The following is a 23631-nucleotide window of genomic DNA, read 5'->3' as shown; positions in this document are numbered from 1 at the left end:
TGAAACCTCTGCACACCCACTCGAGTGGCTAAAAGGAAAAAGATAAAAATACCAAGTACTGGGGGTTGCTGGAGGATAAACCAGATTCTCATATAGTCGCTGCCGGTGGAGTTTACGTTGGTAGAACCACTCTGAAAAACTCTTCGGCAGTGTCTACTAAAAGGGAAAACGCTCTCTCCCATGACCCAGCAGTTCCTTCCCAGAAAGGCATGCTTACGTTCACCAAAATCCATATACTAGAACACTCGTAGCAGTGCTGTTCGTGGGAACCCTGCATGAGAAACTACCAAACCCCCATCAGCAGTAGAATGGATAGATTGTGGTAGTGTCATCCAATGGAATTCTAAAAAGCGATGAGAACAAACACCTCGTAACTACAAACAATGGTAGGGATGGATCTCGAGGACGGTTCTTCAGAAGAAACCAGATACTAGAGTTGATACTCACTGATTCCATTTATTTTTTTTTAAGATTTTTATTTTTTTTTTTTAATTTTTTTTTTTCAACGTTTATTTATTTTTGGGACAGAGAGAGACAGAGCATGAACGGAGGAGGGGCAGAGAGAGGGAGACACAGAATCGGAAACAGGCTCCAGGCTCTGAGCCATCAGCCCAGAGCCCGACGCGGGGCTCGAACTCACGGACCGCGAGATCGTGACCTGGCTGAAGTCGGACGCTTAGCCGACTGCGCCACCCAGGCGCCCCGAGATTTTTATTTTTTTTATTTTTATTTTTTTAATTTTTTAACGTTTATGTATTTTCGAGAGACAGAGCGAGACAGAGCATGAGCGGGGGAGGGGCAGAGAGAGAGGGAGACACAGAATCGGAAGCAGGCTCCAGGCTCCCGGCTGTCAGCACAGAGCCCGACACGGGGCTCGAACCCACGGACCGTGAGATCATGACCTGAGCCGAAGTCGGATGCTTGACCGAGTCAGCCAGGTGCCCCTCTATGATTCCATTTTTTTTTAAATATCAAAAGTAGACAAAACTAACATGGGCAACTCCATTCGAGTGCACGTAGTAGTTACCCACAGGGAGAAGCCGCAGTGACAGGAAGAGGGTGTGGACAGGGCTTCTGGGAGGCTCGTGATGTTTGGTTTCTTGATCTGTGTGCTGGTTATACACAGGTTTTCAACTAGCAACCACCCTTGAGCTGAGCATTTAGGGTCTGCACTCTTTTCCATGTGTAAGTTATAATTCAGTAGAAGTAACACAGAGAAAGAAAAGCCTGGGGCAATAAAAACAGAAAACACATAGGTGCGAACCATATTACACATTTTACAGATCTCCTTTTTCTACTAGGGAGGGAAACTGTGTGGGCCAGGGAACGACGTGATGATGGGAGCAAAGGGAAGAACTAACAGGAAGTAATACAGGAGAAGAGTCTTGACCCGGTGCACGACTCCAGTGCCCTTAACTTTTGAACCAGAAGTGGGGGAGGGGGGATGGAATAAGGAAACACTAGTCTTAAAAACTGATTGTTCTCAGACTCCTGACCGTATGTTCCTGCTTTAATTAAATGGGGTCCCGGCAAGAAAAGAAAGTCGCCCAGATCTTGGCAAGGGCTCCTTGTAGAAGGTCCCAGGCCTGTGCCCTTTCCTGACCCCCTGTGGGCTCTCTCAGACCACTAGATGTGTTAGCTGAATCTCCATGGTCAGAGGTCAGAAGGTCAGAAGGTCAGAAGGTCAGAATTCTGATTCCTCCTTCCCCTGGGTTTCTCTCCCCTCATTTACAACTGTGGCGCGTCTAGATTCATGCCTTAACCTACCTCTCCCGCGCACCATCCAAATGCCCAGCGCTAAGGAAGACTCAGAATACTCCACTCTGCTCCATGCAGCGGAAGCGAGGGACCTCTCTAACGATCCCCCCACCCCCTCCCCCCGCCCCAGCAGCCTCCGCTCCAGCTCAGTCTCCTGCTTGGCCCAATGCCCATTTGTAAGTTCCGATCTTCCTTCTGGGGTCTAGAAGCCGGTGGTGGAAAACCTCGGGAGGACCCGCATTGCACAGCCCTCTCCTCCCGCGTAGGAGGCGAGAGCTCAGGGAAGGCGGTGGGTCCCGCGCCCCCGGCTGCCATTCACACTGTCTGCACTTCCCACTCTGACCGCTAGTGGGAGATGCTGGCCAACCTGAGGCCCGTCAGGGGGCTAGAAGCCGGCAGGCTGTTTGTGATTCATCTGTCTGGCTAGGAGCCATCCTACCCAATCCAGGCCCAGAAAGTGTCCTGTGTCCTAAACTTTCCTGCAGACAGACTTCCTCACCGATCCCCCCACCCTGGTCTAGCCGTCCTGAAAGCAGAGATAGCTCCTCAGTATATATAGAAGGCACCAGGGGACACCTGGAACCCCACACGCAGGTCCCAAAGGGACAACGGCCTCAGGGTGACCTGTCCAATATCCCCGTGGAGGGGCAGGTCACAGCCTCTGAACTCTCAGACCCAGCACCTTGGTGCTTTCTGAGACACCAGGACCCATTTTGCCCTCCAAGAGCAGCTTTAAAGTCAGGAAGGTAAAATGCTACTGATAAAGAAGACAAAGGCTGTGTGCGTGTGTGCATGTGTGTGTGTGTGTGTGTGTGTGCGTGTGTCTGCGCTCCTGCACTCCTGTGACAGCTCTGGGCAGTGGCCACTGCACGGGACAAAGCATCATCCCTTCCAATTATCTTACTGGCCTTTGGGAAAGATCTCGTAGCCTGTCTTGTTTTAAAAAGGCGTGTGTTCCCGGGCATGTGTCCCTATGGGTCAGCCCGGGTGCCCAAGCCCTAGTTTGCAGGGTAGTCTCTGTCCGTGTGTGAGAGGCAGTGTCTAACTCAGTGTCCCCACGTTTGAGTGTGTGTGTGTGTGTGTGTGTGTGTGTGTGTCGAGGTGCAGGCTGCGTGTGCCCCAACGAGGTGGGCGTACGTGAGCATGGGTGGGTGTCTATTTGTTGCTTGTGTCCCTGTCTCTGGTCTGCGTGTGTCTGTGTGTCGGTGCAGGCGTCTGGTACCGTGCGGAACTGGGTGCTGCCCGTGCTTCTGCGGGCCAGTGTGATCCCCGTGTGAGCGTGTGCGCCTCCGCGGCAGCGTGTCAGGGGATGTGCGTCTCCGAGTCGCCTGTCGCTGAGTTCGTCAGAGTGTGTCTGCCGATGTCCATGTGGGTGTCTGTGTGTCGGTGCGTGTCTCTCTCACTGCGCAGGTGTGCGTGTGTCCAGTGCGTCCGCGTGTGTCGTGAGGCCGCATCAGGGTACGTCCCTGTCCAGGGGGCTGAGTATCCCTCGTAGGGTCCCCAGGTCGGTGGCGATGCCTGTGTGTACCCGCCGGTGCGTGCCGCCGTGTGCCCGTCCCCGTCCGCGTGGGTGGCTGCATGTGGCGAAGCGTCCCCGGGTCGGTGAGCGTGCACCCCAGCGTGTGCCCGCGTCTGCTTGTGCCTGTCCGTGTCCGCGTGGGCGGCGGCTGCGGCCGGGCGCCCCCGGGTCAGCGTGGGGGTGTGCGCCCCGGGCGCCCAGGGGTTCACCCTCTGAGCGGGCGGAGCGCCACGTGCGGAGTCCGGGGCGCGTCGCTCTGGGGCGGAGCCAGCCCGGGGCCCCAAGCCCCAGGCCGAGCCCAGGCGGGGCCCGCCCCCGACCCCGCCCCCAGCCCGAGCCCGCGCCGCCCGCCGAGCCCCGGAGCCCGAGCGGAGCGGCGGAGCCGAGACGGCGGCGGCGCCCGTGGGATGCGGGGATCGCGCCCCCGGGGCCGCTGAGCCTGCGCCCAGTGCCCCGAGCCCCGCGCCGAGCCGAGTCCGCGCCGAGCCTCAAGCCGCCATCCCGGGGCCCGGGCCGGGGGACCAGCAGGTGAGCGAAGCGCCCCCGCGCCCGGGAGCCCCTGCCCGGCCGGAGCCCCCTCCGCCTGCCGCCGCCCAACTTTCCGCCCCGAGGGTCGGACCCTCCAGCCCCTGCGCACCCCCTCCCCTGCCCCGGGGGCGCCCGGCAGTTCCCTCCCCCATCGCTGCCCCCCGAGGCTGGGAGGCGGGAGAAGAAAGGGTGCAGATCTGCCGGGCTGGAGGGGACCCCCGGGGGGGGGGGAGGGGGCGTCTGTAATCGCCTTGCGTCCCCTCCTCATTCCCTTTCCTTCCGGGTTTCCCGGTGCGCTGTCGAGGGCCGGGGGGGGGGGGGGGGGGGCGGAGGAGCCGCGGCCCCGGCTTCCCGGCCGACCCTGGCGCAGGCTCTGGGAGGGTCTGGGATTGGGACCCGGATTCCCCGAGGCCGGAGACCCCAAGGTCCGAGCGGCGACTAGGCGCGCAGTGAGTGTGGTTCCAGAGAGCCGGGGAGCCGACCGAGCAGGGCTGGGGATGGGGGAGGGGGCAATCACCCCCTCTCTCTGGGCCCCGCCGAGCCGTCCTCTGAGGGTATCCTCTCTGGGACGAGATCTCTGCCCGTCCTGACCTGGGAAAGATCTCTGCGCCCTGAGGGGGCAGAGATTTATATGTGTGTCCTGTCTCTCTGCGCGCTCCGACCACGAAGAGATCTCTGTGCCCTCTGACGCCCCCAACGGGGCCGCATCTGGTCTCTGTGTGCCTTGAAGGAGGGAAGAACTCCTTGTGGCCTCAACAGAGGAGATCTCTGTGCGCTGGGATGGCGAGAGTTCTCTGCCCTCCTCGCTCTGACCTGGGCAGATCCACTCGCCCTGACGGGAGGGAGGCGGCTCTCATTCTCTGCGTTATTTGATCGTCTTTGGTGGCACCGGGAGGAAGTCGTGGTGCTTAGCCTGGTGGAGGCCAGAGATGTGGAGAGTGGTAGTGGTGGGGGGATGCTGGCGACGAGGCCCCGGCCATAGGCCCGCCTTGCAAACACCTGTTGGAGGCCGGTGCACAGATGAATCAGGAAGCCATGACTGAGGCTGGGGCAGGAGTCAGTCTTCTCTCCTGAGAGCCCCGAGACCAGTCCCAGGAGGGCAGGATCCGTCTCCTCTTAGGGTCCTGGGCCGGCATTCCATCCCCCCAGCTCCTGCTGAGACCCTCGTCACCTTCCTCCGTGAGCCTGGACAGCTCAGTGGAGACAGACACACCCTATGACCCCACCGCGCTGCAGCACCTCAGCCTTCTCCCTGATTGCCATCAAAGCCCTCAGGGTCTACGGGGACCCTGAGTAGCAGAGGCCCAGGCCACTGGGAGCCCAGCCCCGGGCACTGCTGTCCTCAACTCCATCTCCTTGCCCCCAACTCCTCCCAGTTGGAATTGGGCAGGTGCACGTGAGTGGGTGGTAATGGGGCGGGAAGGCGGAATGAGGGTGACACAGGCTGATAGCTGAGACCATGTCTCAGTCACAGGAGCATCGGAAGGGGAGGGTCAGGGCACAGCCAGACCGTGGAACAGAGATTTCATGCTAGAAGGTCCAGCTCTGTGCTGAAATGAGCCTCGTTGACGTTTCAATCTAATCCTGTCATCACTGCCACATTGTACAGGGGGCAACTGAGGCTGACGGTGGGCCAAGGACTTACCCAAGGTCGTCTAGAGAGTCAGTGAATTTGGCGCACCACCTGGGGTGAAGATTCCTTGAGAGCCACTTCCTGGGGGCCAGAAGGACCTAGGACTGACCAAAGAGGATCTGAGCAGACAGGGAAGGGGCTCTGGAGTGCCGAGAAGCAGCAGCATTCAGCCCGGGGTGGCGGGGGCAGCTGCTGTGCCTCTGAGGTGCTTGGCCTGTCTCTGTGTGGTGCTCAGAGCTGCTCTGGAAAAGTTCCAGGATTGACTCACACTCAGCATGAAGACTGAGCTCGGAGTGGTGGGAAGCATCAGAGACAGCTGACAGTTGTGGAGCAGAGGAGGCTGGTGCCCCAGCAACCCAAGAAGGGAGTCCTGGGAACGTCCCGGGACAGAGGTCAGGGGCAGTCTCCGTTCTGCTCACGGGAGGCTAGTTCCCGCTCACCCATGGGAGGGTTATCGGAAAGGTGTGTAACGACAGGAGTGCGTCCCCTTGCTCACCTGAAAGAGGGCTGATTATCTTCCAGCCGGAAGAGTCAAGATTATCTATCTAACAAAAATAACCTTCCACATGGGTTTTGAAGGATGCATAGGAGTTTTCTAGATGAAGGAGCTACAGTCTAGCCATCAGGACCAGCTACCCAGTGCCGATTTGTGAGACAACACAATTGTTAGTTCAGCGACCCGTTTGGGTCTCATGGTGTGAGGGAGGGAAGAGCAGAAGCTAAAGCCAAGGTCACAGTCACGGGGGCCCTTGTGAGCTCTACTCAGGAATTGGGAATTTATCCTCAGTAATGGTACTAAAAATAGCTAACATTCACTGAGTGCTTTCTGCCAGCCAGGCATGGTACTAATCACTTTATAAGGCTCATCCCCTGAATCCTGGCGTCAACCCTGGAGGCGGGGGACCATACTAGGGACAGTATTGCAGGTGGCGAAACAGGAGACCCAGAAACAGTTAAATAACTTGCTCACACATCTATGAGTCGCACATCTACTAAGAAGCGGGCCTTGGGTTTGAACCCAGGTGTCCTATATCTGCTCTAGACTGTCCTACCCCTCTAGTGCAGACCACGGGTGCCACCAAAAGCCTTTCAGTTGAAGGAGAGGAACAGTCAGGTTACCACAGGTGGTGGAACTTGTCGTGTTCCAACTTTCTTCTCTGTTCAGGGACTCGCCGCTTCTCCCGTCCCTAACTCGATTGCTCATTAAGTGAGATTCCCCACCGCCCTCCCACACCGCGAGCGAAGTATATAGGTTGGCAAGCTTGATAAAGGACAAAGGAGAAGCGACGGATGTTGCGGGGCTCTGACTGGAACCGTCGGTGCTTCCAGAGAGAGATGCCAACATCCAGCAGTCATTTGGGGGGGGAGAGTCCAGCGTTCAGGCAGGAGAGCTGGGCTGGCGGCGGAAACTTGGAATCATCTGCAGAGGCCGGCCATGGGAGCCATGGCAGTGAATTAGACTGTCCAGCAAGAGTGCAGACCAGAGGTTCTCAACCCTGGCGATGTTAGCGTCTCTCGGAAAGCGTTTTAAAATTGAAAAAAAAAAAAATGCCCAGGCTCCACCCCCAGAGGTTCTAATCCATCTGGCACCAGAAATGTTGAAAGCACCCTGGTGATCCTAATGTGGGATAGAGGGTGCAACACAACAGGGTGGGGGCGGTCCAACAGTCAAGGCCGGAGAAGTCTGCAGAGGAGCCTGAGAAGGAGCAGTCCGAGGGTGGGAGGCAGGCCAGGAGTGGGAGGTGTCACAGAAAGCAAGGAGGGAGCCCGTCCTGGAGGAAGGGGTGTCTTCCGTTTCCTTCTGCCGAAGAGTGAAGAATCCTTCGCATTCTGAGAAGTTCATGGATAGATCAAAAAGAATGCATAATTTCAAAACGAGTGTCTGTTAGATTGAGCAACAGTAAGGGTGCCCGTGACCTTGGCAACAGAAACTTCCTTAACACCTACAGAATGTGGTGCCCAGCGCAGCCGGACAGTTGTTGAATGAGTGAATGAATGAATGAATGAATGAATGAATCAGTGAGGGTAGGAGCTAGTTTGGAGTAGATCCAGGAATGAGCATGAGGTGAGGAAGTGGAGACAGCATGTGTTAGACAGCTCTCTGCAAGAGTTTGATGGTTTAAGAGGGAGGGAAGAGATAGAGGGGAGCTGGCCGGGGGTGGGTCAAGGTGGGGGGGGGGGGTGTGGGGAGAGCCTGAAGTGGACTCTAGGCATGTGTGTTCATGCGGTGCACCCACGGGCAGTGCTTATAGGGAAAAATACCTTTTCCTCACAGGGAGGGGCCAGAGGTCTCTGCATTGATGTTGTGCCCATGGGGCCTCAGTTGCTCTCAGAGGGGGATTTTGCGGGCAGGAGCTGTGGTTCCTCCTGGGGGTGGGGGGCACGAAGGAGAAGGAAATCTTGCTGTGAGGAGAGAAAGGTGTTCCAGAAAGCAGTATCTGGGGACACGATGAGGTTGTATGGAGCAGGTACCCAGGAGTAGGGGGGCTAGCGTAAAACTCCCGTGGCAAACTCTACAAAGGAAGCAGAGAGAGGAGAAGGGGTGAAGCCAGGGGCAGCCTATGGAGAGAGGCTGGACGTTGCAGGGAGCAGAGCAGGCATGGGGGGGGGGGCGGCTACAGAGGAAGCCGGGACTGGATGCCCACTCTCTTCTGCCAGCCCAGACTGGCCTGAGGTGGAGGTCTGAGGCAGAGTTCAGCCTGAGGTGGTTGGGGAGAGCCTGGATAGGACATTCAGGACCTGCTCTGTGCCATGGAAGATTCTAGAAGGTGCACAATTCAGACACAATAACTGCTCTCATGGAGTTTACCTGCTCCTGGGGAAAGACAGTCTGGATACCACCTAACAAATAGATACAGAAGATAATTTTAGATCATGATCAGGACTATGAAGGAAGTAAAACAGGATGACGTGATGGAGAGACAAGAGTGACCCTAGACTGGCTGGTCAGGGAAGGCCTCTTGAAGGAGGTGATTGAACTGAGACCTGAATAACAAGAAAGAACCAATCCAGAGGACATCTGGAGAAAGAATATCTTATAAAGAGGGAACTGCATGTGCAAAGGCCCTGAGGCAGTGACAGGCTCCTGAGGCATGGGTGGCTTAGGTGGCCAGAATAGAGATAATGAGGTGGAGTTTGATGCCTCAGTTTCTGACCCCCACCCTTTCCATCATCTGCCCCCTTCTGATACGCACGGGTTATACCACTGCCTGGGACTGGCAGTGGTTCCTGGGGACGAGACTATTTTTAGACACAACTCTTCTCTTTGTGGGCCTAGAACATACCGTGTCTTTTTAAGATGATCAATATGGAATGGGTGCTATTTATAGAGCCTCCACGTCAATTCTTGGGGCCTGGGACCCTAAAATGGGGGAGGGAGCCCAGGAGCAGTCTCCTCAGGAGCAAGCCCCATGGCTGGCACAGCACTGGGGCCATGTGACTCATGGACTCTTTGAAACTTGTGTCACCTCCCCTGCCAGGCCACCCTCACCCCACCCTGCAGAATCACAGCCCCACCACCAGCTTCATTTCCTGGAGGAGTATCTGGTGTGCCCCAAGCCCAACAGAAAATGTACTGGTTGTTGAAGCTAGAGTCTGGTGGGACAGTTCTGCGAATGTCTCTTGTCCGTTCCTCACTTTTACTACTCTGGATGGGCAGAAAAGGATACCGAAGACCCTCGGGGCCTGGCAGGTTCACCCCCAGGGCCAGAGAGAAGGCTGCTCAGGGCAGAGGAAACGCGTGGTTGGGGCTGGGGGCTCAGCCTCCCCGGTGGAGGTCAGTGTGGCCCAGAGCAGCCAGGGGAGGGCGCCTGGAAGAGGTGGGATTAGAGTCCAGCTGAGGCGGAGGCACAGAGTTTGGAGAGGTGAAAGCAGGCTGTGCTTGCGGGCCTGTTCTGAGAAGCAAACGTGTGTGCTCTGGGGCTGGAGTTCGGTTCTTCCTCCTCCGTTTCGCCTTCTGACCAAGTCTCCAGGGAGGCCGTGGGAAGCCGCACCTCCCCCCGCCCCCCAACACGGGGGTGTTAAGGGAGTGAAAGAACAGGATAGAGGTGCTCTTGTGGCAGTTGTGTGGGCGCCGGAAGGTCCCTCACCTGCTTGGAGATCCCGCTGGTGTCATCTCCAGGGGCCTGTCCCGTCCTTGCAGCCCTGGAGGCCGAGGGCCAGTGCGGGTCAGCCCGTAGGCTCAAGGTCACACAGGCATTGGGGCGGCGCTAGGCCTGGGCCCCTGTCTCCCTCGCCCCACCCAGGCCTGGCCCGGGCAGTCCCCGTGCTTTCTGGGAATGGATTTTGAAGGGTAGAAAGGCTCTTCCTGGCATTAAAGGATGGTAAATGCCTTTCTGGCGGGTATTGATTCCTCGAAGTCCTGTGTGAAGGAAGGGCCTGACTCCAGAGGCAGTGTTCAAAGGGATGGCAGGGCAGGGAGAGGTTTGGCTAGAAGCACTGATTTCAGTTCTCGGGCTACATTAGCTGTCCCTCCATCTGGCCAGGCTGGGAGATCTAAGACGGGCGGGGGGTGGGGGGGCTGGAAATCAGGCCACGGGAGGGACCAGCCCAGCCCCATCAATACTTGCTGTGTGGCCATCAGAGCCCCAGCCTCATCGACCTGGGCCCATAGCAGGAAAGTGGTCCAAAGAGCTCCTCAGAGCCAGAGTGCCTGCCCTCTGCTGCCCAGCCCTGCTGCCTGCTTCGGGGCCCATCCCCGGGAAGAATCCAGGCCCTTCAACCCATTCTCCCATCCTCCGACTAAGGGACACCCAGCTGGTGTGGGGGTGCAGGGAGGCAGAGGGACAGAGGCCTGCCCGCCACAGCCAGACTTGAGCGAAAGAAGGCCCGGGAGGTCAGCTGGCCATTTGCAGTGCCAACCCAGCCACCACCCCCACCGTGGTGGGCTTGGATGAGGCACAGACTGCCAGTTAAATAAAGCGACAGCTAGTTGCTAACAAAACTGGAAACCCAGGGAAAGCCCCCACTCGCTTGCTGAGCTGGGTGCCTGTTAGATGTATAATTGCTGAGTTTCTGTTTCAGGAAATGTCTGAGGGAAGGAGAGAAAAATACTCCCTAAGGATCCCCCGGGGGCGGCCGTCCCCAGAGATAGCTGGACTTTGAGGCCTTTCCAGCCCTTGCCTTTTATGATTGAGTTGTTTCTGAAGGGCTTGTCCCCAGATGGGTCACTTATGGTCGCTGTGCATTGCCAAGGGAACTTAGATGACTTAGACGGCAGTCACCAACAAATACACAGTAAAAATCTCAGAAGCATTATGTCGAGCAAGAACATTCAATGCCAACAGCCCATACAGTGGGCTTCTATATATGTGAAGTTCTAGAACAGGCAAAACTAATCTGTGCTGATAGAAATCAGAGAAGTTGACCGGAAAGGGACCTTAGGGAGCTCTCTGCGGTGATGGGAATGTTTAGGATCTTACCTGGGGAGTGGAGGGGGTAGTTACACAAGTATATAGATTTGTTAAAAGTCGTTCACCTATAGCATCTAAAATCTGTGCATTTTCTTGTTTGTATATTACACCTCAATTTCAGAGTATTAAGGCAAAAGGATTGCACATCCATACTGTGTCAACAGACACTTTTGTGGCATAGATTTTGTGTATCTGTGGGTGGACTGCCTTATCTCTGAGGAGTAAGGGACCCTACGCTCCCCAGGTTTCACTGGGGGAACTTCTGTCTCCCTCAGTGCACACAGTAGGTGCTCCATAAATGCCTCGGTTGCCATGACATCGGTGCACGAAGGCTTTTTTTTTTTTTTTTTTTAAGCCCAGGTATTGAGCAAAATGAGTTGGAAGAAATGGTGCTAGAAAGAGGCTTAGGATGCTGATTGCTGTCTCTTGGGCACCTGTGTGCCCTCCAGGTGATTCCCAGGCCATAGGTGGGCACCTTTCTGGCCCAACTGTGTGTAGATGCATGGGTATAGATGGTCCAGGGCCTGGGGCAGAAGTGCCCTGGTTGACCGAGCCAGCTCTCTGACTTCTGAGTTCTGTGGTCGCATCGTGGATCATTCAGGTCCCCACCCTGGAGACCCAGGGCCTCTAGGCAGCCCTGGGCCTTGACTAACAGCTCAGTGCCTCCTGGCACAACGTTATAGATCCCCGTGCATGGAGCAGTGAACAGGATTACAAGGCAGACTCGGGCTTGGGGGGGGGGGGGGGGGGGAGAGGATGTCGTGTGCCCTGTGGAGGGGCCCCTGAATGACCTGGGAAGTTTGCAGTTCTCCTGACCTGGCACTGGGAACACCACTGACCCCGAGATGAATGAACCGCTTCCAAGCCCGGTGGGCCCTGTCCGTACTGTGGGGAAGGAGGAGTTTGAAAAAACAGGGGCTTTGGCTGAATCCAGGGCTCAAGCCAAAGGTGCCCCGCCCCCATTCCAGCTCTCCCTTCAGCGCCCACTCCGGAGAGCCCCCCCCCCCACCCCGGTCTCAGGGACCCCATTTCATCCTGCCTGGGGAAACACTCGCAGAGCAAGCGGGTGGGGTTTTCCTGTCAGCTGAATTAGCCTCGGCTTCAGCCTGAGTGTTGGAATAAATGAGATGCAAATGAATGTAAATGAGGGCATCCCCAGCTTCTGGGGTGGGCGTGTTCGCCAACGGGAGGGATGGGTGGGGGGGATTCTGCAGGACTTCCCCAGATTGCTGGGGGCTGGGATAGGGACTAGAGAAGGAAAGCCCCCTCAGGATCCTCACCCCCTCCCCAGAGATAGGGCTCGGACTAGACAGAGTTAATGCGTGTGCAGCCTCAAAGGAGTGGAGCCTGCAGGGAGCCGGTTAGCTGAGGCCCTGCACAAGGACATGCCAATGTGCCTTTGATCCGGGAGCAAGGACCTGAATGCACAGGCCACGAGCACCAGCTGGCACCCCCGCTGAGCCTTTGTCCAAGCTGGTACCCTGGGAGCGCCAGGACTGTGCAGATAATTGCCTGGGCAGGAGGGATGCTGTAGACCCCTCCCACTTCCCCCCTGTCCCCCACCTCCCTCCCAACCACCCACAGCCACTGCCACAAACCGGGGTGGCCACTTTCTGGTCTGCGGAGGAGGACAACTGTCCTTCAGCCCATCCCTACCCCCTCCCTGTCCCTCCCCTCCCCCACCCCCAGCTAGCCTGAGGCCCAGCCCAAAGCGGGTGGAGTTCTGTAAGGGTTTAGAGCCTGGTGGCCGGGACACCGTGGTCACGCCATCAGTGGAGATGTAACATGAACTACAACCGCAAGTCACATATGCAATGTGAAATGTTCTAGTAGCCACATTTTAAAAAGTCAAAAGTAGCAAGTGAAGTTAATTTGAACATATTTTACTTAACCCAGTATATCCAAAATATCGTCTGTGTAAATCGTAATCCACGTTTAAAAGTTAATGATGGGACCGTTGACATTCTTGACCGTACTAAGCCTTCAGAGTCGGTGTGGAGCGAACAACAGCACATCTCGATGGGCACGAGCCACATTCCACGTGCTCCGTGCCATGGGGGCTGGGTGGCCACCCTGTTGGACAGGGCAATTGGACAGGGCCGGAGCTGGAGAGAGAAACTGCTAAGGAATCGCTTCCGACGAAGGAACTGCTGACTCTCTGGGCATGGGCAGAAATCGGCCAGGGCTCCCTGGGAGCATCTGCCCACGCGTGGGCACAGACAGGTTGGCCAGCCAGAGGAGGCCAACAGGGACTAAGCCAGGGACTCCTAGCTCTGTAGTGGGGATCACAGACATGCCCCACCCACGGTAGACCTTGCCCTTTCCTCCCCACCCTCTGTGCCATCAGAGGTGGGAGACGAGGTAGGACCTTGGTCAGGCCTGGCTTCGCACAGAGTGGGGCTCGCTCACTTGACCTGCAAGCATCAGATTTCCCTTTGTGTAACGGAGATAATAACCTCCCCTCTTCCTGGGATTGTTGCAGGGATGAAAGGTGACCCACAGCAGCACTTAGAGCCGTCTCAGACGTATCATGAGCACGTGATACTGCTGGCATGGCCCACCCAGCTCATGGTTGAGGAAACTAAGGTCCAGAAAAAGGGGGCGTTCTGATGCTGTCCAAGCTCACCGTGTGGGCTAGTGGCCGGGCAATAGGAGGGTTAATCTGGCGCTCATTCACTCATTCATTCATTCACCAGGCCCTTCGAGGCATCTCTGCTGGGCCGGACTGTGCTTGGGGAGCTCAGGACACAGCCGAAGGCAGAGGCAGAACAGAAACAGGGAATCTTCCAGAGAGGGAAGCGGGGGAGCCAAAGGTGGAAGCGGAGTTGGGCACAGGGCCCGGCTCTCTGGCCCAGGGCATCGCTTCCTTGCTAATCTCAGCAAGGCTAAGTGGAAATTTCCTTAGAAGCCACCGAGTGGCATTGCGGATGGCTCGGACTCATTTTCCCATCATGACCTGTTGATTTAGGATCCATCACCTTGGGCAGAAAAGTACTCTAGGAAGTCATTTGTAGGACCATGCACACAGTGGGTGCTGCTTAAATGTTCACTGAATCACTCAGTTGATAAAAGGATTCTATGCGTTGAGGTGTTGATTAGTTTTAACTTGTTTTCCTCAAGGAAGATATGAATTCGCTCCTGGTGCCCTCTCCTCCACCTGTGGGGAGTGAGCCTTGGCTTCCTGAGCACCCACACGGTCTCCCTGAGCTTCTTGCTTTAGGACTGAGGGGCAGTGGAAAGCAGGGCCATGGGGCAAGGGCACAAGTTGCCCGAGCCTGCAGGGTGGGAGGGAGGAGCACAGAGCAGAGGAAGCCGGTAGAGATTTTCTAGGAAGCCTGGGAACCACTTCCACGGAGCGCCTTGCATAAATTTACATGGCAAAGAATATTCTTTGCATGTTGTGTTCCAGAGGCTCTGATTCCAAGGCGACCAAAATGCCAGAGGTGACTCAGGATGCTGGAGCATGCCTGCCTTGGGATCCGGGAGCGGAACAGGCAGGAAGGCACCACAAGGAGAGGTTGGGCTGGAGTCCGGTCCCTCTTTACCTGTCAGGTGACCGACCATTCTGGTTTGTCCGGGACCAAAGGGTATCGCATCTCAGGATGCAGAAACCTTAGTGCTGAAACCAGGGAGGTCCAGAGCATCAGTCCCCAACCCTGGACAGTACCCACGGCTGCACCCTGTCGAGTTCCACGTCATGGCATTGTGACCACCGGGAATTGAGCACCAGCTCTGTGCCCCATACGTTCAGGAAAATCTTCCTTCAGGAAGGCCGCCCGAAGAGACAAAAAATAAGAGACAAGTCCAGAAGGGTCCAGTTTCTGGTGTGGACGCTGGCTGTTCTCCCCCACGGCACCCTCACCCTGTTGTGAATACTGGTATGTATAGGCCAGCGACTCAGAGGAGGGGGGCCCAGCCCTTCCCTAAGAAGGGGTTTTCAGGCTGTTGGGTGAAATCAGACTCACCCCAGGGACCATCAGAGAACAGCCGAGGCCAGGAAGCGGGGAAGGGCAGGGTACCCAGAGGAGGGAGGTCAGCGTGCGTGGGCAGTCACAGAGGGGGTCCTGGAGGAGGTGGGTCGGTGAGGAGAGCCTTCAGGGTGGCCCTGCCATCGCACGGGGCAGGGGACAGTGTTTGGGAATGTCTGAGCCAGGGAGTGATGGAGCTGCATGTAAAGGATGGAAGGAAAGAAGGAGGAGGCCAGTGGCCGTGGTGTCAGCACAGTGCCAGCCGGGTGAGGAGGCCTGTCCCTGGGCAGCGGCGGTGGGAAAGGAGGCGGGGATGTTTGGTGAGGGTTCAGGGGTGTAGCCCAGGTCAGAGGAAGGGATCAGGAGGAACCGATTTGAGAAGGAGGGTCACGGTCTGCTTCCGTGAAGTCTCGGGGGCCAGCAGCACTTTGGGAGAGATGCCCCCAGTAACCAGAAACTGATAAACTTGAGAGAGGATGGAGTCGGGGGCCCCTTGAGCTTGAGTGAAGCTGACAGAACAGGGGCAAGTGGGCTGGGAAGGGTGATCGGCTGGGAGAAGCCTTTCCAGCCTTTCCAGGGAGCGGACAGACAAGCTGTCCGGGACGAGGGGAGAGTCACGGGCGTGCTGCTTCCAGAGAGCATGCTCTTGGAATGAAACCAGGTCTGGGCTCCCCCACACGCTGGAGCTGTGCAAGACAGAGGCCCCCTGCTCCTCCCAGCCAGAGGTGGGGCCTCCCTGCAAAGCCAGGGGCCTGACCTCCCAGGCCCGAAGGCTATAGCCGGGCCTGAGCCTGGAGCGTCCTTGGCCCACCCCCAACCCCTCCTTACCTTGGCTTCACCGGAATCCTTGCAGCCAGGGCCCAGCGGGTCTCGGCCACCGGCGGGGCGTGGGCCCTGAGCTGCTGAAGGAAGGGCAAGGCCAAAGCCAGGTGCAGGCAAGGGAAGAACAAGAGAGAAAACAGATCCATCCTGCCCACCCACCACGCACCGCCTGCGGGGGCCAGAGACAAAGGACACTCTTGACTGGTTTACTTTGGAACCTGAGGCTGCCTGGCTGGGGGGGGGGGGGGGTTGGGGGGGGCGCGCTGGCAGGGAACTTCATCTGGAATCTGGTTTCAGAAACCACAGACTTCCCAGACTTCCTGGGACAAGACCCTTCCTAAGACCCAGGCCCCCATAGTCAGCGCTGCTTTATGAACGTGTTAAACAATAAGATCTAGCAGTGGGTCTAATAAGCATTGTAATTTTGAAGTATCGATAAGCGTTCATGATATTTGAGATGCTTGCGGCACCTGTCATGGGTCCGGGAAAGATCTGCAAGCTTCTGCTGGTCACAGGTACCGCTCACGCTATCGTTTTGCTGCCTACATTCATAATTGAGGGAGGTGCTTAATTGCAGTGAGAAGTTAGTGAGGATGAGGTGTCGTCGTTTCCCCTGCCCCGAACTCTTTCCCGAACTCTTTCCATAGACGAACAAAGGTGTGTCTGGTGTCAGCAGGTCGGAAGAGTGGTCGCCCCGACCAGGGAGGTAGTGACCCGAGGGGAATCTGAGTCTGGGGGACCGGAGACAATTATTTTTCTTGACCTGGGTGCTGTTACCAGGTTTGTTTGGTTTACAGACATTCATCCACCTGTACACTTAGGAGACGCGCCCCGATCTGCGCGAATCATCGATTTCAATACGCGTTTTAAAAACACCTTTACGGGAACAGACGTATATGCAGGTGTCAGCTTGTGCGTGCATGCACACACTCTCTGTCTCTCTCTCTGTCTCTCTGTCTCTCTCTCTCTCTCTCACACACACACACACACACACACACACACACACCAGTATATACCGGTGAGCCTCTGTAGGTCCGTGGGCATACACGTGTCTCCAGAACCCTTGCAGGCATGTGGACACAGATGGATACAGTTGAGACAGAGAACACTATTTTTAGGAAATACTTCCAAGTCAAAGAGGAGACTTCCTGATTTCCTTGACTGGTGATTGCTGATGGTGGAGAGAATTGCCCTGCAAAGGGCTGTTGTCATCCAGGCTGGCTTTTTTTTTTTCTTTCTTTCTTTCTCCTGCCCCCCCCACCTTTTTTAAAAGAAAGACTGATGACTTTATGGCTTTTGTGAACATAATACAAGATCATCCTAACTAATTCAAGCACTAAAGGAAAGTACAAAAAGGAAAGTGTACAATTACCCAAATTCTTACCAGCTAAGGGGAAAAAAAACCATTCACCTTTGGTGATGAGTATTACAGACACCTTTCTTTGTTCACTCGAAGATGGAAGCTACACAGAGATCGCTTTTAGAAAATGGGAGCCCACTCCCTCACTTGCTATTTTTAACAGGGATGCTCCTTTAACTTCACTTGGATGGAACAGAAGAACAAGACACCAAAGGATGGGGTGGTTCTTACGGTGCGGGGTCCTAGGACCTCCGCTCTGACTTTCCCTCCACACATTCCTTGCTGCGCTTCCCTGGGGAAGGCTGTGTAGCGCTTGCTCACTGTTTACGTGTCACCTGGCCAGGTGCCTGCCTCCCAGCAATCACGGTGCCTGGTCCTGGGCTCTTTGCGGGCTGTGTGCAAGGGCCGATGCGGCAGATCACTGGGGTCACTGGTGACATGTTTCTCGGGAGTGAGATCAAGGCAAAGCCTGCCTTTGGTTGGCGGAAAGGGATTCTGTCCTGGCAGGGATCTCCAACAGGTGTCCACCCTGCCCTCTTGAGCTGGTGCCCGGCCATTCCTGGGTTTGATGTGGTAATTAGTGACACTGCCTCCCCCTTCCCGGTGGTGTCCCAGTCAGGAGCTGTGCCTACCACATCCTGTTTTGCTGGGACAGTCAGGAGCGCATTCTTTGGCCTCCATGTCATAGGCAGAGCCTGTTCGCACCAGGTCCTGGATCGTTTGAGGCCACTGGGGCCCACATTCCCCCGGTCTGGCATCATACATGTGTGCCGGTTGGACACCCGCGTGGATGGTGGTCACTGTTGTCCGCTTCTGCTGTCACTTGTTCAGATATGGGAGGAAGGGAGCAGGTGGGGAGGTGTGAGGAGCCTGAGATGCTCCATCTGAGTTTCCCATCTTTGGAAAAATGCTCCCCCTGGGGATCTCGGGGGGCGGGGATCCTCTGCTGCAGCCGTATACACCAGGGGGCCAGCACCTACATGACTGTTACCCTGCTGTTTCCAGAAACCCGTGGGATTTGCCTGCATCTCATTCGGCAGACACAGATGCCCCTTCAGTTACCAGAGGTTGGCACCCCCGTGCCCCAGGAGAAGTCTGGGCAGCCTTCCCCTGCAGGCGCGTGGTGCTGTGGGGAGACAGGGCAGCCCCCACCCTTTGGCCCCAGCACCCAGGCTGCGTCTGCCTGGAAAAGAGACCCAGAGTTTGGGCATTGGCCCAGGAGGCCTGTGATCACCCTCCACAGGGCCCCAGGGGTCCCTATAGAAGGGACAAGCTTGAGAGGAGGGATGGCACAGGGTACCTTCTCGTGCCCTTCCCTCACCTATGTGTTCTTCATGATTCCCTCCATCACTCGCTTGTTCAGGACCAGCCCAGCCACAGACCTGCGATAAAAAGATGACAGGCCCCATCCCTGCCCTAGGGAGCGTCCCTCCTAGTCCAGAGCGTGTCAGCACCTTGGTGGGAAGTATCTCAGTAGGCTCGGGTAAGGAAGCAGCAGGTGCAAGGGCTCCCTTTTGTGTCGAGCGGGGCAGAGCAAAGGGCTTCGGCGAGGCAGCCACTCTTGCCTGCTTGCCATCAAGCGTGCCCCCTGGGATGGGAAAGGGACTGTCCCGCGGGTCCCCACGCGGAGCCCACAGCCCGGAGGACACGGGGTTTACCCAGGCCAGGGTCGGCCAGGTGTGTCTCTGGAGAGGTTGGGAGCTGCGCCCAGGACCCTGCCCGCCAACCTCGTCCTCCCCTCCCCGCCCCCTGGGTCCGGGCACAGCATCAGGCGCCGCGTCTGTGTCTCCTGGCTTCCCCACAGGCCACGCGAGGACCGCCTGGGCCCCAGAAGCAGGATGAGAAGATGGCACACTTCCTGTTACCTCGGGGCACCGGCAGCTTCCGCAGGTTCACCCGGGAGTCCCTGGCGGCCATCGAGAAGCGCATGGCGGAGAAGCAAGCCCGGGGCTCGGCCGCCTCGCAGGAGAGCCGGGAAGGGCTGCCCGAGGAGGAGGCTCCCCGGCCCCAGCTGGACCTGCAGGCCTCCAGAAAGCTGCCGGATCTCTACGGCAACCCGCCCCGAGAGCTGATCGGGGAGCCCCTGGAGGACCTGGACCCCTTCTACAGCACCCAAAAGGTGACGGCCGCCCGCCTCCGTGCCCACGCCTTCCTGCGGCTCCCTGTCGACAGCAGATAGGGAGAGGGCCTCGCCTCCACGTGGGGCTGCGTTCGGGGTAGGCTCCCCGGGCTTCGAGGGAGTGAGTCACTGGTGATCTATATTCCGATCATCTGAATTTTATTCCGGAATAAAAGCCAGAATGACGCAGCCTGATACGGTTTGGTGTTAGAAGGGAAGGAGCGGGCAGAGCCGCGGTTGTCTTGCCTCCTTGTGGAGTGCCCTATTCTGGAAGTCATCTGTGCTTAGACTTCCCCCTCTGGCAGACTCCTCCCCGTCTTGGGTCCCAGCGCACAGCACGTGGTCCCCTCTCCTACTAAGGACACCCTGTGGCCCGCACGCTCTGGCGGGAGGGTTTGCCAGGCGTTGGCCGTGCCCGGGCAGCTCAGGCTGGGGGCCGAGGCAGTGGCTCCTGGGCCTCGCAGGCTGGCAACGGGGACTGTGAGGGCCGGTGGGACATCCGAGAGGGGTGGGGAGGGAGCTTACTCTGCCATTGTCCCCCTGGGTGTGGGGCGGGGAGGTGGCTTTTGTCCACCGGGAAGGGTGACTCAGGCTTCCTCCCAGTAAGGATTTGCACCCAAGAGGTGAATTCCCCCCATCTGGGTACCCTGCCCCGGCCTCACCTCTCAGACCGCCAGCAGACATTTGGTGGAGGCCTTTCCCCAGACGGCCAGGTCCTAAGGAAGAAGGTGGCTGGAGGCCAGACAGAGTCGGTATTCACAGGGCAAGTATGAGCATACGGCAGTGTAAGTCCTGTGTGTCTGTGTCACCAGGTGCCTGTGTGTGTGTGTGTGTGTGTGTGTGTGTGTAACCGTGCCATGAGACTGCATTTAAGAGACCAGGAGCCTGAGGGTGGGTGTGCTGCACAGTTGTCTCCATGTGTGATGTGAGTGGGTGTGCGGGTCAATGGGTAAAGGGAGAGCCCACCCAGTCGACATGCGCAGCGAGAGAAGACACCTTGCACCTGCTGGCACTTGCCCCTGGTTCAAGTGACACAGGTGAGGTTGAGGTCGAAGGCTGGGGCGACAGTTGGGCTCAGAGTAAGGCTGGAAGCTGGGATCCGTCAGGGTAGGTGGGCCTAGGTCCCAGTTGGCCAGAGCGGGAGGTAAGAATTAGGGTGAGGCCAGAGCTGCTGGCCAGTCTAGGTCTCAGTGGCAAATGAGAGCGGCAGTTAGGTGGGAGTCAGCTGGGACAGGCGGGAACCGTGGCAGGAGGACCCGACTGAGGATGGAGGGGAGACTGGGCTGGGCTTTGGGGGGCGGGTAAGAGTTGAGGCTGGAAGCGGCCGGGGACACTGGCTTCCATCCCTGTGATCAGGAATACTTGAACCATGGCCTGGGTCCGACTGTGGCCTCTAACCTTCTGTCTCTCCTTGCTGCCCCCTGGCCACACTGCCTGAAGTCCCGAGGGGTGACACAGGTACCACAGCAGAACTTTTTGTCCTGACACATCCAGTCAGCTTATCTTTCCAGCTCAGATTAAATAGAACTTTGTCTCACCAGCTCAACCTTCGCAGAAGCACAACCCCTGAGCCACCTCAGCTGTGCCGGGCTTAGCCTGGGTGGCGGCGGGGCGGGGGGGCGGGGAAGGGGGGGTGCGCTGCTGTCCTCGAGGGCTGTATCTGCACGTGGCTTAGCCTCCAGCACCTCCTGTCCACTCCCACATCCCACGGTGCTGTGTGGACAGTGTCTTCTGGAAGCCTGCAGAGAGGGTCCGCCTTCGGCTGCTCAAGACCCCCCCCCACCCCGGGGAGGGGGACACCCGGGTGGCTCAGTCAGTTAAATGTCCAACTCTTGATCTCAGCTCAGGTCTTGATGTCAGGGTTGTGAGTTCAAGCCCCACAGTGGACTCTGTGCTGGGTGTGAGGCCTACTAAAAAAAAAAAAAAAAAAAGAGGGGCGCCTGGGTGGCTCAGTTGGTTGAGTGTCTGACTCTTGATTTCAGCTCAAATCTTGATCTCATGGTGTGTGGGATCGAGCCCTGAGTCCAACTCTATGCTGATGGCAAGGAGCCTGCTTGGGATCCTCTGTCTCCCTCACTCTCTGCCCCTCCCCAACTCGTGTGTGCATGCACACACACAATAGATAAATAAATGAATAAACAAACAAACTTAAAAAAAAAAAGACACCCCCCCCCCAGTGGGGGGAGACGCTAGGTCATCGGTCATCTCCTCTGGTGGGGGCTGCAGGGCTGACACCTGTCCTGGACTCAAGGAGACAGGGCCTCAGGGCTGGGGTCTGCGTTTTGCCATCCCTGCTCCTCACCTGTTACAGTCTTCTCGAGGACCAGCTCCCTCATCAGTCCCCGTGGCCCCAGCGGGCAGGGAGGGGTCGGCAGGGGGAAGGGGAAGGAGCTGATCCTGGCCAGATCCTGGCCTCTGCTGTGATAACAGCTCGGCTGGGCGCATGCGAGGCCTCTTCCTGTTAGGGCCGTAATTTTGAAACGTAATTTTGCCAACCTGGCGTTCCCCTAAACTTGACCTGATCCCACTGCAGCCGTGGGCAACACCGTGAGGGCCCATTGACCTGCCAAACACACCAGCTGCCTTCCTTCCTCCCCCTCCCCCTCTCTCAGTCCCTCTTTTTCTCCCACCCCACCCCTTAGCCAGGGTTCTAGGGCTCTGAGCCGACACCTGCCCCCCAGAATCCTCTCTCCACAAGGGCCGAGGGGCCACCGCCCCAACCTAAAACCCCTCTCTGTTCACAGACCTTCATCGTGCTGAATAAAGGCAAGACCATCTTCCGGTTCAGTGCCACGAATGCCTTGTATGTCCTCAGTCCCTTCCACCCTATCCGGAGAGCGGCTGTGAAGATTCTGGTTCATTCATATCCTTTGCAGTCGGTCCGTGCTGTGCATCTTCTCTGGGCCCCACGAGGAGGTGGGCAGGGTGTTTAAGGCTGAGAGCAGGGCCGTCCCCGTCCCGAGGGCCCAGGCAGCACAGTCATCACCTGGTGGCCGGTTGGATGGGCAGGCTCTTGGGCCCCACCCCACACCTGCCAAGTAAGCCTCTGCGTTTCAACAACCTCCCAGGGGATTCTCGGGCACGGGGAAGTTTGGGAAACCCTGCTTCTTCAGGAGAGAAACGTCCTGGAAGCCGAGCTACTAAGGGATCCTTAGTAGGGATCCTACTAAGAAGACACAGGCCTGTCAGGGTCCCCTGACTCCGATATTGGCTCCAAAGTCCCCTCCCGCTGCCTCCCCACCCCCTTGCAGCAGGTCACCGGGGCTCAGCCAAGGAGAAACCGCTTCCTGGTAAAGAGGCCTCTGGTGCAGTCACACGTGGGCATCCTTCGAGGGAGGCGACACTTGCTTTTTGATTAGGTGTTGACAAAATGTTTGCAGTTTCAGAGTTATCTCAAAGAACTCCGGTTAGCGTTAAATTATATAAACCGCAGCCTAAAAAAGCTGCCGGCTGTGGAGGAGCGCTCTGGGACTGCTGCAGTGTAATAAGGGACGGGACTGGCCTTTGGGCCCCAGGGGGGCCTCGTTCCGCCGCGTGGGACGTGGGACGTGGGACGGGGCGCTGGCACCCAATCGCGGCGGTTCTGCGGACTTCGGAAAAGGGGCCCCACAGATGGGGAGGCGGGGAGGCGGGCAGGCGGGGGTCCGGATGCAGACGGAGGCATCTGCGGCTCAGTGCGCCCGCCTGGGCAGCCTTCCTCGGGCTGGCAGCTGGCTGGGCTGTTAATCGAATCAGGGCCGCTGGGCTCTGCGGTGGTGCGATGAGTCGTGGGTGTGGCAGGCGGGCCCAATAGCCCTCCCCGAGGGCCCCCCTCCGTTCCCCACTCTGGATGGACCTTTTCTGAGGCCAAGGCAAAGACCCGTTCACCTCTGGGCAGGGCAGGAGGCTTCGGGAAAACACCCTGCCCCGTGTCCGCTGAGAGGCGGACAGCTCAGGGGCTTCTCCTGCCCAGGCGGGGATGAAGGGTGCTGCTTCCTGGCTCCACTTGCTGCCCAGGTGTGCCTGAGCCTCACCCCAGGGGTTCAGCCGAGGGGCGCTTTGCCAGATTTGCTCTCTGCACGCAGCCGCGCTCTCCCCTCCTCCCGCCGGCTCCTGCCTTTCTCACAGGGCTCCAGAGACCTGTGTGTGTCCAGGGAGAGTCTCACCCGCAGCCCCAGCCGCGGCTGTGGCAACTGCAGGGTGGTCTCCAGGGTGGACAGACGCCGTGGGGGAGGGGCCACATTCCGGGGACCGCCTGCCCTTCAAAGCGAGGTGCCAGGAGCTCGAGATTGAGTTTTGAGCCGTTCTGCCCACTGCTTCTAAACGCCCCGTAGATGCCCGGGCACTCTGCTGGGCACCGGGGTGTAGGGAGCTGAATAAGACTCTGTGCTTGGCCCCTTGGGAGTTTTGCAGTCCCCCTAAGAGCGTTAAGACAGCTGCAGGAACGGTTGTGGTTGTCGTTCCTGCCAGCGTGTGGGCACAGCCTGGTGGGGACAGCGCAGCGGGAGGGAAGGCCGGCCTTGCTCGCTCTGAG

The 23631-nt window shown here is 57.7% G+C and overlaps 1 protein-coding gene across 8 annotated transcripts in view; it reads left to right on the top strand.

Moving 5' to 3' along the window:
* The first annotated feature begins 3741 nt into the window (after positions 1-3741).
* SCN5A (sodium voltage-gated channel alpha subunit 5) overlaps positions 3742-23631 on the top strand; it is a 94183-nt gene continuing 74293 nt past the window's right edge. For 7 of the 8 annotated variants that reach the window (XM_030329652.1, XM_030329646.1, XM_030329650.1 and 4 more), the window contains exons 1-2: positions 18846-19118; positions 21863-21981. In XM_030329652.1, coding sequence (XP_030185512.1) covers positions 18846-19118; positions 21863-21981 — 392 coding nt within the window. Of the gene's footprint in view, positions 3806-18803; positions 19119-21862; positions 21982-23631 lie in introns of those variants that run through there. The other variant, XM_030329645.1, reaches the window with a different exon arrangement.

This window comes from Lynx canadensis, chromosome C2 (genome assembly GCF_007474595.2).
Source record: "Lynx canadensis isolate LIC74 chromosome C2, mLynCan4.pri.v2, whole genome shotgun sequence".
Classification (NCBI taxonomy): domain Eukaryota; kingdom Metazoa; phylum Chordata; class Mammalia; order Carnivora; family Felidae; genus Lynx; species Lynx canadensis.
This window is presented reverse-complemented; position numbering and strand designations above follow the sequence as displayed.